Raw genomic sequence first — 18,698 nt, 5'->3', positions numbered from 1 at the left:
ATCACGGTGCTCATACAAAATACTAGATGTAGTAGTTTTTGTTGCGGGGTGTATTCATTTTTGCTTCAACCAATTTGAGTAAAACTGAAGATTTTGTGATCTAAGTTAGATTATTAACCTTAATTTCATGTTATGGAGTTAAATAAGTGTTCAATAAAACTCAGCCTTGTGAAAAGTTTGGAAATTGTTCTTTTGTTCATTGAGCTACTGATTAAATTCGTACTTTTTAAAGGGGGTGTACTCATTTATGCTGAGCACTGTATATAAAAAATATAAAATATAAAAAATAATTGTTATAACTTTTTTTTTTTACTTTTTAATGTCTATATATTTTCAATTAATTTTATTTTAATATTACCTATTTTAGTACTTTAACTTTTTGTTTAATAATTTTTTTTTAACTTTGTTTTTTAATGTGTTTATAGTTTTTTTTTTATTTCAATATTAGCTATTTTAGTACTTTAACTTACATTTTTTAAACAATTTGTATACATTTTTAAACTTTAATGTGTTTATATAGTTTATTATTTTTTACTATTTTAGTACTTCAACTTGAACTTTTAAAAATTATTATTATAATTTAAAACTTTGTGTTATACAGTTTTTATTTTTAAACATTTCTCAGTTTTTTTAACGTGTTTATATAGTTTATTGTTTTTATTTTAATATTAGCCATTTTAGTACTTTAATTTATACTTTTTTAATAATTTGTATAAATTTGGTAACTTTTTTTGTGTTTATACAGTTATTATTTTTTATTTCAATATTATCTATTTTAGTACTTAAACTTTTTTTTATACATTTTTAACTTTTTTCATTTTTTTTTTTTTTAAATGTGTTTATATAGTTTTTATTATTTTGTGTTTTTTATGGTTCTAGATTTAACTATAATAACCCTGCAGTATACTAAAATATAAACATCCAATCTGTTCGTTTGACTTCGAACAACCAAAGTTACAAAACAGAGAATAAAGGTGTTAAAGACGTACGTTTCTTGAGTCCCAGCCACTGGCAGGCCTTGACCTTCATCTTCCACATCAGCTGAATCAACGGCAGACGCTCAAACTTCCCAAGCCGCAGGAAGTTCTTCACATTGGACAGGAAGTGGAGCTGGTTCTCCTCAGATCCCCAGAGTTCCTCGGGAACAACGTATCGTAAACACTCCCTCACGAACAGATAAACCCTATAAGGCGACGAGTGCGATTTCAGCAAAGACTCCATATCCTCCGTCTCTGGATTCACCGAACACTTCCTCCGCAGGAAGAGAGTGTACGGGCACTTCCTGTGCTGCCGTAAGAGTCGAGCAAACAAGGGAACCATTGCGAAGTAACGCTTGGGAAGTTTTCTAAACTTGGCCTGTCCGTCAAACACGTTAGACTCTGATTGGAGGAAAATGATGCGTACGAGATCCGCCCCCTGCAGCCGTCTAGCCCCGCCCACACCTCCTTTCAGTTTCCTGTTAAGCAAGAAGCCCTTCAAGCCCCGCCCACCGTAAAGCATGCTGAGAACACGGATGGAACAGCGCGACGGTCGAGGAGACGGCTGATCCGCCGATTTCCAGCTCTGAGATCCGTGACTTTCGGGTTTTCGGGTGTTCGGCGACCCGTCGGTTTCGTCCATCGTCAACCGTCGCCTTTTTACTACAGGACGATCTTCCCGTTTGCCGTCTATTTCCTCCTCTCTCGCCCTCTTTTTGGAAACTATTTTCTTATCATCTCTCACAGCTTTCATCCGCATGGCAGCGGCAGGAGTTTTCCGCGTCACGCCAAACGACGTCGGAGCCGCGCCGCCGTCCAGGAAGAAGCCGGACCAGGTGCGCGGCAGCAGCAGGTCGTACACGGGCTCGCCGCACACCTGCAGCAAACAGGACGGCGGGACGGTGGCGAACACGGCGCAGTCCTGCAGCAGGTAACGTGTGACCTCCGTTCCCAGACGCTGGTTGATCCTCTTCCACAGCTCGCTGGTGCTGATGGAGGCGGCCGTCTGCGAAACATCCCCGTGAAAACGGAAGGGGTCCGAACAGGCCGTCACGTCGCTGCACTGATAACCGAATCCAAGCACGTTCCTCAGTTTCTTCCGCTTGATGTGGTTTAGCGTGAACGCCAAAACCTCCGTCAGCGTACTGAGCTGAAATCAGACAACGAGCGAGTTCATAAGGTCATTTGTGTTTAAATATATTTTTTAACCATTTTTACTAAATTCGACCAAAACAATCCTAGCAAACATACAACTTTGTACAGAAGCTTGTTTTTGCAACCATTTAAAAAAATAGGTATTTTGAGTACGGGTGTTTCGGTTTGGTACACATGTGTCCCTAACAAATACAGCATTTTGTTGCCCCAGGAAATTCAAACAATAAATGGCGTTTTGGCAGTCTTTGATGTGACATGACAGATCATCATTTTTAATTCTTTTTTGTTTTTTTTTTTTAAATAGTTTTTATTTCAATATTAGCTATTTCAACTTAAACTAAACAAAAATAATATATATATATATATATATATATTTTTTTTTTTTTTTTTTTATTTTTTTTTTTTTTTTTTTTTGTGGATTGTGGATTATAAACACATCTTGCAACAGAAGGTTCAGGTAAGATCTGCCACAAAATAAAAAAAATAAATAAATTAAAAAAGCAGTAATTTTTAACTTACAATTCTACTTTTTCTGCATAGGCTCTAAATTACATTTTGCAATTCTGTGTTTATTTCTCAGATTTATACTGCCATTCAAATTTTGGGATCAGTAAGACTAGTAATGTTTTGCTCATGTCTTTTTTAAGTCTCTTTTGCTTGTCAAGGATGCATTTATTTAATATTGCAAAATGTTATTACAATATAAAATAATGGTTTCTATTTTAATATACTATTATAACTGTAATAGTTAATATTCTGAATTAGATTTTATTTTTGTATTTTATGTTTTTATTTTAATTTTAGGTCAGGCTTTAGTAACTTTTTTTTTTGCCATTTTTATATATTTAAGCATTTATGTAAGTATTAATTTATTTTATGTCTATACAGACTAGGTCTTTGTTTTTAGTTTTCTTTTTTTTAGTCTTATGTTTTTTTTAGTACATAATGTTTACTAATAACTATTTTTTTTTTTTTTTTTTTTTTTTTTTTATAATTTTAATTTAGAACTTAATTTAGAACTAAATTATTTTATCATTTAACTGAACTGCATTATGTGCTATTAAAATGTTTGCATACATACAAGTTTGGGCTCTGTTGTCAATTGTAACTTTATAGTAATCTAAAAGGGCTTCCTATAGTTTAAGTATAAGCTGGGGCAGATTTTTATCACTAAGAAAAATCTTGTGCAGTAAAACAAAAAAATAGTTTTCCACCCTGCTGCACCGAAATCATACCAAACCGTGAAGTCAAAACTGAGGTACGTATTGAACCGTCATGTTTGTGTACTGTTACACCCTTATTAAAAAAAACATAAAAAGTAATTGGGACTTTTTAATCTCACAATTCAGATGTTGTTTAAACAATTCAGACTTTTTCCCCTTGCAACTCTGTGCTTCCCCTTACAATATCTTGTAATTCTGCCTTTTTTTTTTTTTTTTTTTTTTTTTTTAAATCAGAATTGCACATTTCTATCTAATTGTGAGAAAGGGTCACAATTGTGAGATATAAACATCTCGCAACAGAAGATGCAGGTAAGATAATTTTCATTTAAAAAAAAAAAAAGTAATTGGGACTTTTTAACTTACAATTCTACTTTTTTCCACATAATCTCTAAATTACATCTTGCAATTCTGAGTTTGTTTCTCAGAATTCTGATTTACAGTCTCTTATGCTTAAGGATGGATTTATTTAATCAAAAATGAAAGAAATAAAAGTAATATTGCAAAATGTTATTACAATATAAAACAGTGATTTCTATTTTAATATACTTTAAAATATAATTTATTAATGTGATGGAAAGCTGAATTTTCATAAGCCATTACTCCAGTCTTAAGTGTCACATGATCCTTCAGAAATCATTCTAATATGCTGATTTATTATTAGAATTATCTATAAATCTATCTTTTTATTAATTTAACACATCCTTGCCGGACAAAAGTATTAATTTCTTTTAAAGAAAGAAAGAATAAAAATTTATTGACCCCAAATTTTTGAACCGTAGTGTATATTGTTAGGAAATATTTCTATTTTAAATAAATGCTGCTCTTTTTAACTTTTTATTCATAAAATAATCCTGAAAAAAGTATCATAAGTTCCAAAAAATATTAAGTTCCAACACTAATAACAAATCAGCCTATTAGAATGATTTCTGAAGGATCATGTGATACTGAAGACTGGAGTAATGATGCTGAAAATTCAGCTTTGATCACAGGAATATATTAGATTTTAATGTATATTAAAATAGAAAACCGTTATTTTACATCATAATAATATTTCTTTACATTGTATGATTTTTTACCGTGTTTTTTAAAAATAAAATGCAGTGTACATCCTCCAAGTTTTTTTCGTTTCGAATTCATTACTCACAAATGTGACTTTTTATATCAAGTGTATATCTCATGAATTCTCTGAACTGTGTAGAGAGAGAAAAAAAACAAAAAACAACAAAAAAAAAAGTTGTGAGATAAAACTGCACAATTTAATTTTTTTATTTTATGGCAGAAACAAGCTTCCACAAAAAAAAAGCTTTACAGAAAATCATAAAGTTAATGTTTATAATATCTTAATATATTCATACTTTAAAGTCACATTTAGCAGATTAGACCTGGACAATAATATGGATACATTATAATAGATATAATATAGAGTTAATACAGCCTACATTTTGCACTAAAAACAATCAAATGCGTTTTGGCATATTATTTTTGGGAATTAAATAATACTGTTCTATAAACTTTCTTTTTAGTTTTATTTTAACAACGCTGCTGCCAGGATTCTGACTAGAACCAGAAAATCTGAGCATATCACACCAGTCCTCAGGTCCCTACACTGGCTTCCAGTTATATTTAGAATAGATTTTAAAGTACTTTTACTCATTTATAAATCACTCAATGGCCAAAGACCTAAATACATTGCAGATATGCTCACTGAATATAAACCTAACAGACCACTCAGATCATTAGGATCGAGTCAGTTAGAAATACCAAGGGTTCACACAAAACAAGGTGAATCCGCTTTTAGCTATTATGCTGCCCGCAGTTGGAACCAGCTTCGAGAAGAGATCAAATGTGCTAAAACATTAGCTACATTTAAATCTAGACTCAAAACTCATCTGTTCAGCTGTGCATTTAATGAATGAGCACTGTGCTTCGTCCAAACTGACTGCATTATGTATAATCATTTTCTGTTTTTAACTGTCTTAAATTTATTTTAAATCAATTTTTAAATCATTTTTAAATCATTATATCAATCAGATTTTACATTTTTTGTTTTATTGTTGTGATTATTGTTTTTATGATTGTTCTACTTCCTTTTTTGTAAAGCACTTTGAATTACCTCTGTGTCTGAAATGTGCTATATAAATAAACTTGCCTCGCCTAACAACCATAAAACGTTCTGGGAACCAAAAATTGTTAGTTAGCACGTTCAATTAGACATGTATAAGTAATTTATGATTTGATGAATAAATGTAAAAATTTTCTGATGCATATCTGATCAACAAGTATTCAAACAGAAACGTTAAACGATTAGGAATACATTAAAAAAAGAGAAAAAGATGCAAAATTTTCACGAAGATAACTTCATATTTTTTCTGTGGCCTAAATTTAATTCCGCAAAACTTTTGTTTCCTTTTAATTTCGTAGTGAACTATGACTAGCACAAGTTTTCATGGGATTCAAACAGTTAAACAACATTCCCAACCCTGTGACATTACTATAGTAAACTACAGTGACGGTACACAGTAATACCATGGTACTCCAAAGTACGTAAAACAATACCATGGTACCATTTGCAAAAGGCATAACATTACCATAATATCACGTCAAATACTATGGCCATTTTTGTCGGTTCTGTGTGTTTTATGTTTTATATGATGAAACACGCAGGTGACAGATGATTTTTAAATGACCGATCGTCAGTTATGGCGGATAATCTGTTTATAAACGATGACAAGGCGATTTAGGTTCGGAGCGCTATATTATTCAGATGGAAACACCTGAACTGTCAAAACAGGTGTGTGAGGTCATTTACCTGTGCGGGCACGCGCAGCTGCTGCAGTGGCGTGAAGGCGCATACGATCAGTCCTCTGGTGAGTTTTTTAACGCGCGCTCCGTCTTTTTCCTCCACCAGAAGTGGTTTCCGTCCATCGGAGAACACAAGTCCGTCTGCGAACTCCTCCAGAGTCTGAACGAGCGGATACAACGAGCGCAGAATGCCGAGTACATACTTCAAACTGTCATCGGTCGAGTCGCGTCGAGACATGCGTGTGTTTGTGTTTCCCGCTTCCGGCGCCTCGAGCGTTCCGCGCGCTGCGTCTCCGCCAATCATTCATCGGTTAGAAGACCCGGATGAAAACACGCGTAAAAGCGCATCTTCAAAACTATGTAACTTTTTATTTTTATTTTTTTAAATGTACAAAATGTAACTAATAAGCGACTGTATCATAGAACCATCTTCCAAACCACGTTTTGCCATACCCTAAAATAATAGTTTAATCATAAAATAATATTTTAGCGCTCGGGACGAATTTCCAGGGAAACCGCATCCATCTATGCCTGTTTAAAACAAATTCGTGTAATTTGACAATAAATTAATTATATTATTTTAATAAACACGTTAAAACACGTAATATCACGGGTTTTGGAGTTGGTACTAGCATAATTTCGTGCAAAGGCACCACGGTATTTTTAGAAGTGCCAAAAAACCATTGATTATAAATACAAGAATAATTACCACCAAATAAGCGGTTCTAGGTGGTTGCAAATGTGTTCTAAGCACGGTTAATATTGTTAATTAAAACTAAATAAAATAAACTTTAAACGAAATAAAATATAAAAAACACATTTTTCCATTTAGTTTCCAAAGAAACATTTCTAATTTTAATTTAGATTTCCTTTATGTACTAAAATAACTAAAAGTGAAACTGAAATAATAAAAAAAAACTATACAGAACTAATAAAAATGGCAAATAAAAAAAAAGTGAAATTAAACAAAAATATGTATATTAAAAAATAATTAAAATTATTAAAAAATATAACTGTTAGGGCGTTGCTGGTTGTTACAGGGTTCATCCAGATACTGTAAAATAAAATTTCAGGACTTTTTAAGGACCTTTCAAGCACTACTTTTTTGAACTTCGGGGACTTCAAACAAATATTATGCAATGATATCAACTTTAAGAACAAAAAGAAAAATAAAGCACATAAAATGGATCGTTATTCTGGCATCAACAGGTGTGATACCAATTTAAAATATTTATACATTTGTATACATTAAAAACAAGGTTTGATTTTGGCATTGGTGGGGACATAACGACAGACATTTAATTGTTTGATCAAAATTATTGCTGGGAACAGTTTAGTAATTTAGCAATTTTTTTATTTTGTAAGTGACTTTTCTTTCTATTTAATTTTTGTATTGCTTTACTACTTAAAAGAGAATATAGAAAAATATAGCTTAATTAATTAATTCCTGCTGGCTAAATTTCAAATACATAAACAAAAATCGGTTCTTTTGTTTATTTAAAGTTAATAACTTTCAAATCGGGGACTTCAAATCGCGAATCAATTGATTCAGATCGGGTTGGAACTTCAAATCCCGTTTTGTGAATCATTTGATTCAGATCGGGAACTTCAAATCGCGTTTCGCGAATCATTTGATTCAGATCGGGAACTTCAAATCGCGTTTCGCGAATCATTTGATTCAGATCGGGGACTTTAAATCGCGTATCGCGAATCATTTGATTCAGATCGAGTCGGGACTTCAAATCGCGTTTCGCGAATCATTTGATTCAGATCGAGTCGGGACTTCAAATCGCGTTTCGCGAATCATTTGATTCAGATCGGGAACTTTAAATGGCGGATCGCGAATCTTTAATTCAGATCGGGAACTTCAAATCGCGTATCGCGAATCATTTGATTCAGATCGAGTCGGAACTTCAAATTGCGTTTTGCGAATCTTTGATTCAGATCGGGAACTTCAAATCGCGTATCGCGAATCATTTGATTCAGATCGAGTCGGAACTTCAAATCGCGTTTTGCGAATCTTTGATTCAGATCGGGAACTTCAAATCGCGTATCGCGAATCATTTGATTCAGATCGAGTCGGAACTTCAAATCACGTATCGCGAATCATTTGATTCAGATCGAGTCGGGACTTCAAATAGCGTTTCGCGAATCATTTGATTCAGATCGGGAACTTCAAATCGCGTTTTGCGAATCATTTGATTCAGATCGGGAACTTCAAATCGCGGATCACAAATCATTTGATTCAGATCGGGAACTTCAAATCGCGGATCACAAATCATTTGATTCAGATCGGGAACTTCAAATCGCGTATCGCGAATCATTTGATTCAGATCGAGTCAGAACTTCAAATCGCGTTTTGCGAATCTTTGATTCAGATCGGGAACTTCAAATCGCGTATCGCGAATCATTTGATTCAGATCGAGTCGGAACTTCAAATCACGTATCGCGAATCATTTGATTCAGATCGGGTCGGGACTTCAAATAGCGTTTCGCGAATCATTTGATTCAGATCGGGAACTTCAAATCGCGTTTCGCGAATCATTTGATTCAGATCGGGAACTTCAAATCGCGTTTCGCGAATCATTTGATTCAGATCGGGAACTTCAAATCGCGGATCACAAATCATTTGATTCAGATCGGAAACTTCAAATCGCGGATCGCGAATCATTTGATTCAGATCGGGAACTTCAAATCGCGTTTCGCGAATCATTTGATTCAGATCAGGTCGGGACTTCAAATAGCGCTTCGCGAATCATTTGATTCAGATCGGGAACTTCAAATCGCGGATCGCGAATCATTTGATTCAGATCGGAAACTTCAAATCGCGGATCGCGAATCATTTGATTCAGATCGGGAACTTCAAATCGCGTTTCGCGAATCATTTGATTCAGATCAGGTCGGGACTTCAAATAGCGCTTTGCGAATCATTTGATTCAGATCAGGTCGGGACTTCAAATAGCGCTTCGCGAATCATTTGATTCAGATCGGGAACTTTAAATCGCGGATCACAAATCATTTGATTCAGATCGGGAACTTCAAATCGCGTTTCGCGAATCATTTGATTCAGATCAGGTCGGGACTTCAAATCGCGTTTCGCGAATCATTTGATTCAGATCAGGTCGGGACTTCAAATAGCGCTTCGCGAATCATTTGATTCAGATCGGGAACTTTAAATCGCGGATCACAAATCATTTGATTCAGATCGGAAACTTCAAATCGCGGATCGCGAATCATTTGATTCAGATCGGGAACTTCAAATCGCGTTTCGCGAATCATTTGATTCAGATCAGGTCGGGACTTCAAATAGCGCTTCGCGAATCATTTGATTCAGATCGGGAACTTCAAATCGCGTTTCGCGAATCATTTGATTCAGATCGGGAACTTCAAGTCGCGATCTGAACTCGGAACTGAACTGAACTCGCGATCTGAAGTCGGAACTTCAAATCGCGTATCGCGAATCATTTGATTCAGATCGGTTCGGGACTTCAAATAGCGTTTCGCGAATCATTTGATTCAGATCGGGAACTTCAAATCGCGTTTCGCGAATCATTTGATTCAGATCGGGAACTTCAAATCGCGGATCGCGAATCTTTGATTCAGATCGGGAACTTCAAATCGCGTTTCGCGAATCATTTGATTCAGATCGAGTCGGAACTTCAAATTGCGTTTTGCGAATCTTTGATTCAGATCGGGAACTTCAAATCGCGTATCGCGAATCATTTGATTCAGATCGAGTCGGAACTTCAAATCGCGTTTTGCGAATCTTTGATTCAGATCGGGAACTTCAAATCGTGGATCGCGAATCATTTGATTCAGATCTGGAACTTCAAATCGCTTTTCGCGAATCATTTGATTCAGATCGGGTCGGGACTTCAAATCGCGGATCGCGAATCATTTCTTAAAATCATTACAAGCGATGCCGAAATTAATTTGACCTGGTTTTTGCTACTGAATCGCTTGAACTGAATGATCGACGTCACTGGTTTTCACGTCTTCAGCTTTGTTTACAAGACACTATCATTTCGTGTATAGTTCGCTAGTTTTATGACATTAACTGAAATAATCGAAAAAGTGTGATGTTTACAAATAGAATATTCATTCATTTCCATACTAAAGACAACATCCAACACAAATCTAGGAACATATTGAGGTGAGGTAACCGGTTTAATGCTAACTGAAACACTGCATTAATATGACGAGCTGCAGCTCAAAATACATGTTAGATGTAAACATTGTGCATTATGATGGAGTTTGAAGCTTAATTTAGTTTGAGCTGCAGTTCAGTTGCTGACAGATCAATATGAAATCAGTTGAAAGCATCCAGTCATCTCACCCTGTTAAAGCCTGTTGTTAAGACTTTGCTGGAGTATTCAGGAGTTTGGCCATTCGCAAAGCAATTAATGGATTGCAATAGTGAGCTGAAGGCAACAAATGCCATTTGAATGCAGTTTATCATGGATTGATAGATAAAATTGTATTTTTTTCAAATGACTTCATTTGCAATTATTTTATTTAGACCATCACTGATTTTACCAGTATTTGTGAAAGCAGAAGTTTCCTAAAACACAGAGACACACTGTCTTAAGTCCATAAACATTTAATAATGTCACATTAAAAAGACAAACCCGCTCCCAAACCCCCAGAGTCCACGTTAGACCATGAGGAGGTCAGCAGGAGGTGGTTTGAGAGGGATCTGACCCAGCGTGAAGCGTTTTGCTGAAAACTCCTTCAGTTCTTCTGCCGTCAGGTCACTCTGGGGCGTGAACAAACTGTCTGCAGAATGACCTGGCGTCTGCACCGCCGCTGAACGCACTGCTAGCGCTGCTCTGACCGAAGCCGCCGCCACTGTTGGCCGGCGCTGAGGATCTAAACTCGGTGCCCAGACCTCCTGAAGACGTCTTGAAGCTGAACGTGGATGCAGAGCTGAACGCTGTAGCGCTGGCTTTGTTTTCTGTGGCTTGAGGTGCGAATGAAAAGGAGGCCACAGACGGAGCGGAAGCGCCGAAACCTGACGAGGGCTGAGCGAACGCATCACTGCCAAAACCAGAGGCCTGTTGGGTATTTGATGCTCCAAAGCCAGCTTTGGACGGGGCAAAGCTGAAAGTGCTACTGCTCTGAGAGGCCGAACCGAACCCTGAGAAAACAACACAACATCACAGAAATCAAATCCGTTTCTGAGGATCTACATTGTTTGGCGGAAGAATAGTGTTTTTATTAATATCATTACAGTTTATTTGGTGTTTTATAACTCATATATGGAATAATTGTTTTATAAAAGCAATAAGCCCTGTGAAGCTGTGGTTTACAGTGAATTTATAACAGCTAAGGGGGTTTTAACAATGCCCGTCAGCTGTTATAAATTCACTGTAAACCACGACTTCTTGGGGCTTACTGCTTTATTTTATAAGAGTTGATTAATTGTATTTAGATGTATCAAATTCACAGGCTACATGACTGATTCAACATTCAACAAACAAAACAACAAATACAAACATTTTATCAAATTCTACTTATTAATTTTGGTAACACTTTACAAGTTAACACTGGTTATTATTAATGAGAAAACAATTTGTTACAGTTTGTGTGTTTTTATTTATATTTTTTCTTTTTAATTAATTAACTTTTTTTTTTTAAACTTAATCGTAATATATTTTAGTATTCCTATATTTAAAACATTCACATAGAAGGCAGTTATTTTAAATTGTAATATTTCACAATATTACGGTTTTTATTGCATTTTGATCGAATAAATGCACCCTTCACTGTGAGCAGAAAAGACTTTTCAAAAATATAAAAAATTTTGATAGTGTAAAATTAATCTTAAATTCATATAAAAACAGAATTATGTTTAATGAGTTTGATTTGAATAAGTATTTATGTAAGAAATATAATTTTAAGAATTATTATTCAATGGTTATTATTAATTAATAATTATAAATAATTAAGATTGTTTTGCTCATTTAAAACACAATAAAATTAATATGCTTCCTTATTCTTTTATATATTTTAATATATACAAGTCAGAATAGGGATATTGTTTGAATTTTTACATAAATATTGTGTTACACTGAATGACAATGTAACATTTCAACCAAAATTTGACGTTTTATTCTACAAAACCTTATTTGAAACCTTAAAACACTTTACATTTAATGTGCTTTCTATGGACATAAAATAATTTTTGTAAATTTCTTTTGATGTGGACATTCTAACGTCTTTGACCTATGTATATTTCCATATTTATTTATATTTAATTATTTAATCTTTGTTAACATTACTTAATAAAAACACATTAATTGTTATTTCATGTCATGTTAGCTCAGCTTTTGATTTTTAATGACATTTACCACAAATCTGTATATAAACTCTAGAAAAGATTTTTTATGTGCTTGTCATAAAAACATTTTATTATCTTATAAAATAAGTAAAATAAGTTTTAAAGCTTGTCCTGATAAAAATCATTGGGCAGACCAAACCCGTAAGTTTTAAGGACAAGTTAGTATTACGATATTGACATTTTTGGTGGTTATGCACCTTCTAAAAGGCTTTTTAAGAGTCAGTCTAGTCAACATTTCAAATAATTTTAAGTTTAATTTGCTCCATTTTTTTTAAGAGCTCTTTAACGCCTTATTTTAGTATTCAATATAAATTCAGATTTCTGACTGAGTCCAGAACAAACCTCCTGCTCCAAATCCAGACGATGATGCTGAAGATCCAAACCCTGATGCTGAGGAGCCGAACCCGGAGCCTGTCGACCCAAACCCGTGTGTTGATGTTGGTGAACTGGGGTTGTTCAGCTCCGAGATCTGAGGACATCAATCACACGATTTAAGATACACTTGTTAATCCGGTTCAGCGTCAGATGAAGCTTGTGAAGAATCTTACCACGCTCATCTGAGTGGAGCTGCTCATGGTTCGCATCTCCTGAACTCTGCTCCTCCACTGGTTTGCCAGCTGCTGAATGGAGTTCATCTGAAACACCAGAGTTTGTAGCATTACAGCATAAGTCATTTTTAAGATTGACAATTGCTTATGTACACTACAGTTACAAAAAGGATGCATTAAATTAATCAAAAGTGAGAGTAAAGACATTTATAATGATACAAAAGATTTCTATGTCAAACTAGACAGTAGATTTCATAGACAAACTACATGTGGTGGTTGCTAGGGTGTTGCCATGCGGTTGCTAGGGTACTTGCCGTGATTGCTAGGGCAGTTGCTATGGTACCTGGGGTGGTTGCTAAGGTGTTGCTATGCAGTTGCTAAGGTACTCTGGGTCATTGCTACAGGATTTCTATGTGGTTGCTAGGTACTCAGGGTGGTTGCTAGGGCGTTGCTAGGGCGTTACTAGCGTGTTACTAGCATGTATTTACCATGATTAGCAAGTTACTAACATGTTGCTAGTATTATTCTAACATGATTTGTCCATGTTTCTAGCATGATTATCATGTTACTAACATGCTTCTATCATGCTTAACAAGTTACTAGCATGTTCCTAACATCATTAGCAAGTTACTAGCATAATTCTACCATGAGTAACATGTTACTACCATGTTACTATCGTGATTAGCTAGTTACTAACATGTTGCTAGCCTGTTTCCAGTATGATAAGCATGTTATTCGCATGTCGCTAACATGATTAGCATGTTACTAGCATGTTGCTAACATGATTAGCTAGTTGCTAGCATGATTAGCTAGTTACTAGCAGCTTGCTAGCCTGTTTCTAGCATGATTAGCATGCTACTAGCACGATTCTAATATGATTAAGTTACTAGCATGATTAACAAGTTACTAGCACAATTAACACGTTACTAACATGTTGCTAGCATGATTAGCTAGTTACTAGCAGGTTGCTAGCCTGTTTGTAGCATGATTAGCATGTTACTAGCATGATTCTAATATGATTAAGTTACTAGCATGATTAACACGTTACTAACATGTTGCTAGCCTGTTTCTAGTAAGATTAGCATGTTATTAGCATGTTGTTAACATGATTAGCATGTTACTAGCATTTTGTTAGCAAGATTAAGAAGTTACTAGCATGCTGCTAACATGATTAGCTAGTTACTAGTAGGCTGCTAGCCTGTTTCTAGTATGATTAGCATGTTATTCGCATGTCGCTAACATGATTAGCATGTTGCTAGCATGATTAGGAAGTTACTAACCTTTTGCTAGCATGATTAGCTAGTTATGATTAGCATGTTACTAGCATGATTCTAATATGATTAAGTTACTAGCATGATTAACACATTACTAACATGTTGCTAGCCTGTTTCTAGTATGATTAGCATGTTATTAGCATATTGCTAACATGATTAGCATGTTACTAGCATTTTGTTAGCAAGATTAGGAAGTTACTAGCAGGTTGCTAGCCTGTTTCTAATATGATTAGCATGTTACTAGCACGATTCTAACATGATTAAGAAGTTACTAGCATGTTGCTAGCATGATTAGCAAGTTGCTAGAAAGTCTATGGGATTTTTGGTGGTTTTGATAGTCTGGTTTATGAAAACCGTAAGCCAGAACAGTTAGAAAAGACACAGCAACCCGAGTCAGACCAGTCTGAAGGTCTGGACCGAGTTTGGTGGTTGTGTCTTAAAAGCTCTAGGAGGAGAAACACTTTAAAACTTAATCTCAGAAGAAGAAGCTGTTTAAACAGGATAACAGTAAGTTGGCTTTTTCAAAATGCTGAAAATTCAGCTTTGATCACAGAAATAAATTACATTTTAACAGACATTCACTTAGAAAACAGCTGTTTTTAAATTGTAATAATATTTCACAATTTTACAGTATGTTTGATCATATAAATGAAGCTTTGGTAAGCTTTTGTTTTTAAATAGCAATAAGCTGCTTATTAATTTTCTCATTAATCATTATAGAAGTGAAGTTGTGATCTTACATAAGCCTGTAAATCACCAGACGCTCGACCGTTGTAATATTCCAGTCTCAACTCCTCAGGAGACAGCTCAACAAAGCCTGCAAAACACAGACAACATTCACAAAATATTCACTAAAATATTCATTAAAATAAAAATCCTCCATTTACTCGCAAAATTGCAACGGCCAAGACACTGCATGTTCACAAGAGATTTTCTGAAGAACATTCAAAATGTGCAAAACACACAGCTCCTTTTATTAAAAGCATCTCGGTTGATCACTACAGTGCGTCTGAGTGCTAAACTCACCTGAGATTCGGCCTTTGAGGGCAGAATAACAGGAAAACGGCCACTGGCCAGAGGTCTGCCAGATCTCCATGTCTTTCTGGATTGTATCCCTGAAATTAAAGCATGCATACAACTGTAACACAGTATAATCTCTTTATACACTTATTGAGCTGTGAATGCATCAATGTAAACTGCACTCACACATAATTTGCATTGTCATCCACTGCTTTCTGTCCACCTTTATCAGAGTGACTGTGAGAGGAGAGCGCTGAGAATCTGTTCTGATTGCTGAAGCTGAAGTCGGAGCTCCTGACGTCTCGCGACGTTCCTCCTCCTCCTCCTCCTCCTCCTCCTCCTCGGCTCCAGTCGTCATTCCCGCCACGAGAGAATGAGGACGGCTGGATAAATTCGCCGCCGGTGCGCTGAGACGGGTTTATCCACACACGGTTCCCAAAACCTGAGACAACACAAACAAAACTAGTAAATCACTGCTGCTGGAGCTCAGTTTGAAGATGGAGTGTGTCAGTAAATATCGGGCGTTAAATTAATTTACTTTCGGAGGCACAATTAAATCTGATCTCAGAGTTTATATATTTACATTTTTTGTAGACAAACATAAATATTGCATATATGCAAAAATACAACTGTATTATATTTGGAGGTCATATAAGGATATTTAAACAGTCACTTCAGAAATATTATTATATTAATATAACATTATTATTAAAGAGTACCTACTACAAAATTAATAAACTTTAAAAGAATATACACTACCAGTCAAAAGTTTTTGAACAGTAAGATTTGTAATGTTTTTATTGCATTTATTTCATTAAAAAACATTGTGAAATACTTTCATTATTTAAAAAAAACTGTTTTCTATTTGAATATATTTTAAAATGTAATCTATTTCTGCCTGCAATGCTGATTTACTGCTCAGTAAATATTTTATAATTATTATTATTATTATTATTATTATGAATATTTAAAACAGTCAAGTACATTTTTTCAGGATTCTTTGATGAATAGAAAGATCCAAAGATCAGCATTTATCTGAAATAAAAGCTTTTGTAACATTATACACTATACCATTCAAAAGCTTGGAGTCAGTATCAATTTTTTTTTTTAAATTATTGATCAAAAGAGATGATAAATACATTTATAATGTCACAAAAGATTTCTATTTCAGATAAATGCTGTTCTGAATTTTCTATTCATCAAAGAAACCTGAAAAAATTCTACTCAGCTGTTTTCAACATTATAATAATAATACTAAATGTTTTTTGAGCAGCAAATCTGAATATTAGAATGATTTCTGAAGGATCATGTGACTGGAGTAATGATGCTAAAAATTCAGCTTTGAAATCACAGGAATAAATTACATTTTAAAATATATTCAAATAGAAAGCAGTTATTTTAAATAGTTAAAATATTTCAAAAAATGTTACTAATTGCATTTTGTTTGCAAACTGAAACAAATTATGTATATCATGTAATTTTATAATTATTTCTATTATCTTTAATATGCGTAAAAATATACTGAAATATTTAAAAATACCTTTAATGTTATTTCTACTGGAACTTATATTTAAAAATATTTTAATTACATATTTATAAAGCCAAAGTTGTAATTTAGGAATTTTAAAATGTACTAACTTTAAATGTAATAGCAAATAACAAGCTTATAAAATTATAATTCACTGCATGTGCTTTACATCAAAATACTTAAAAATAACAAGATTATAAAAACAATGATTTAAAGCTTAAAGTAAAAAAATTAATATATATAGTCAGGTAAGAGCCTCTAAACGTAAGTGGCTTTCATTTTTTAATATTACATTATCTCTCTTATAAATATATACACTTATAAGATTTGAAGTGCACTTAAAAGTGCACATTTAATACAATTTATCGCATTCTTTTTAGTTACTAGCATAGTGTCCAAAAAACATGGTGTTTTGATGGTTATACCATGGTAATTGTTTTGTAAGAGAAACACAGATTATTTAGGCTGTATCTGTTTTCTATTTCGCTCATGAAAACCATAATGTTGTTCAACATATAATGTGCGTGTTTGTGTTTGTTTGACCTCCTCTGCTGGGCTGCTGGTTTCCTCTAAAATCTCCTCCTCTTCCGCCTCTCGGATGTTCATTCCAGCACTTTTCTCCGTATCTACACCGACCTTGAAGAAAGAAGCTACACACCGTCATTTTTAACTTTATAAATACAAATCATGTGCTGTCGGTAGTGCGGATAGTTCGACGCTGCTTCCCAAACGACCGGCAGCGGCGTGACGCAAGACGCACATTTGGACGTCAACAATTTGTTTCAAAATAAAAGTCTTGATGCGGCGCCTCTGGAGATCTTACTGTGTTACAACTTCTGTCACATAATATGAAGAACTGATCAAGCATTGGATCAGTATTCAAGTGGACTGATTTAACTTGTTAGCTGGAATTTTAAAGGTATAAAAATTAGCGCTGTCAAACGATTAATCGCGATTAATCGCATGCAAAATAAAAGTTTTTGTTTATACAATATATTCATGTGTCTGTGCTGGGAATATTTATTTATTATGTATATTTTGACAATATTTACATGTATATTCATATATTTGATATTATATATGAATATTTTAAATATATAAATATATTTTTGTAAATATATGAATGCATGTGTGTGTATTTATATAGGCCTACATAATAAATATAAACCGTACACACACATATTAAGTAATCACAAACTTTTATTTGGTAATGGCATACTACAACTTCATTGCCCCTGTATTTTATTTTATTTTTATTAATTTATTTTAGTTATTTATGATTTATTTATTTTGAAGATAATTTGTTGGTATTTATTGTGAATGTTTTTTTAATGCTTTACACTAAAAATGCTCACTAAATATATATATATATATATATATATATATATATATATATATATAAAACTCATATTCTGGATGCAATTAATCCCGATTAATTGTTTGACAGCACTAACAAAATATGACAGCAAGAGCAACAAATTCTACACACAAATATCCAATTAACTGAAACTGAAAGATGCAAGTTATTCCGCCTGATTTTAAATGTTTCTACTTTTATTAAAAATTTCAAGTTAAAGATGTTCACATCTCTGGATACACTGTAAAAAACAATTTGTTGAGTCAACTTAAAATAATTTGTAACCTGGCTGCCTTAAAATTTTAAGTTCAGTCAACTCAAAAAAAAGTTTATTCAACTTGAAATGTTAAATTATACTAAGTGACAACTTGGATATTTGAGTTGAATCAACTTAAAATTTTAAGGCAGCTGGGTTACTTACCCATCTGTTAAGTTTAACAAACACAAATATCTAAGTTGTTACTTAGCACAACT

The 18,698-nt window shown here is 34.0% G+C and overlaps 2 protein-coding genes across 3 annotated transcripts in view; both read right to left on the bottom strand.

The window, feature by feature from the left end:
* tert (telomerase reverse transcriptase) overlaps positions 1-6,441 on the bottom strand; it is a 28,747-nt gene extending 22,306 nt beyond the window's left edge. For both annotated transcript variants that reach the window (XM_051135969.1, XM_051135970.1), the window contains exons 1-2: positions 6,165-6,441; positions 990-2,127 (exon numbers count right to left, since the gene is read on the bottom strand). In XM_051135969.1, the coding sequence (XP_050991926.1) occupies positions 990-2,127; positions 6,165-6,395 (1,369 nt within the window). In that variant the 5' untranslated portion in view covers positions 6,396-6,441. The remainder of the gene's footprint in view (positions 1-989; positions 2,128-6,164) is intronic.
* Positions 6,442-10,265: 3,824 nt separating this feature from the next.
* On the bottom strand, positions 10,266-17,643 carry nup42 (nucleoporin 42). The gene is given in 8 exon segments (XM_051136030.1): positions 10,266-10,941; positions 10,943-11,294; positions 12,840-12,966; positions 13,046-13,132; positions 15,060-15,136; positions 15,346-15,434; positions 15,526-15,781; positions 17,411-17,643. Coding segments are annotated over 8 exon segments (1,239 nt in total). The 5' UTR covers positions 17,532-17,643; the 3' UTR covers positions 10,266-10,811.
* Positions 17,644-18,698: the final 1,055 nt, after the last annotated feature.

This window comes from Labeo rohita, chromosome 19 (genome assembly GCF_022985175.1).
Source record: "Labeo rohita strain BAU-BD-2019 chromosome 19, IGBB_LRoh.1.0, whole genome shotgun sequence".
Lineage (NCBI taxonomy): Eukaryota > Metazoa > Chordata > Actinopteri > Cypriniformes > Cyprinidae > Labeo > Labeo rohita.
Note: the sequence above shows the minus strand (reverse complement) of the source record. Positions and strands in the feature narration are given on the sequence as shown.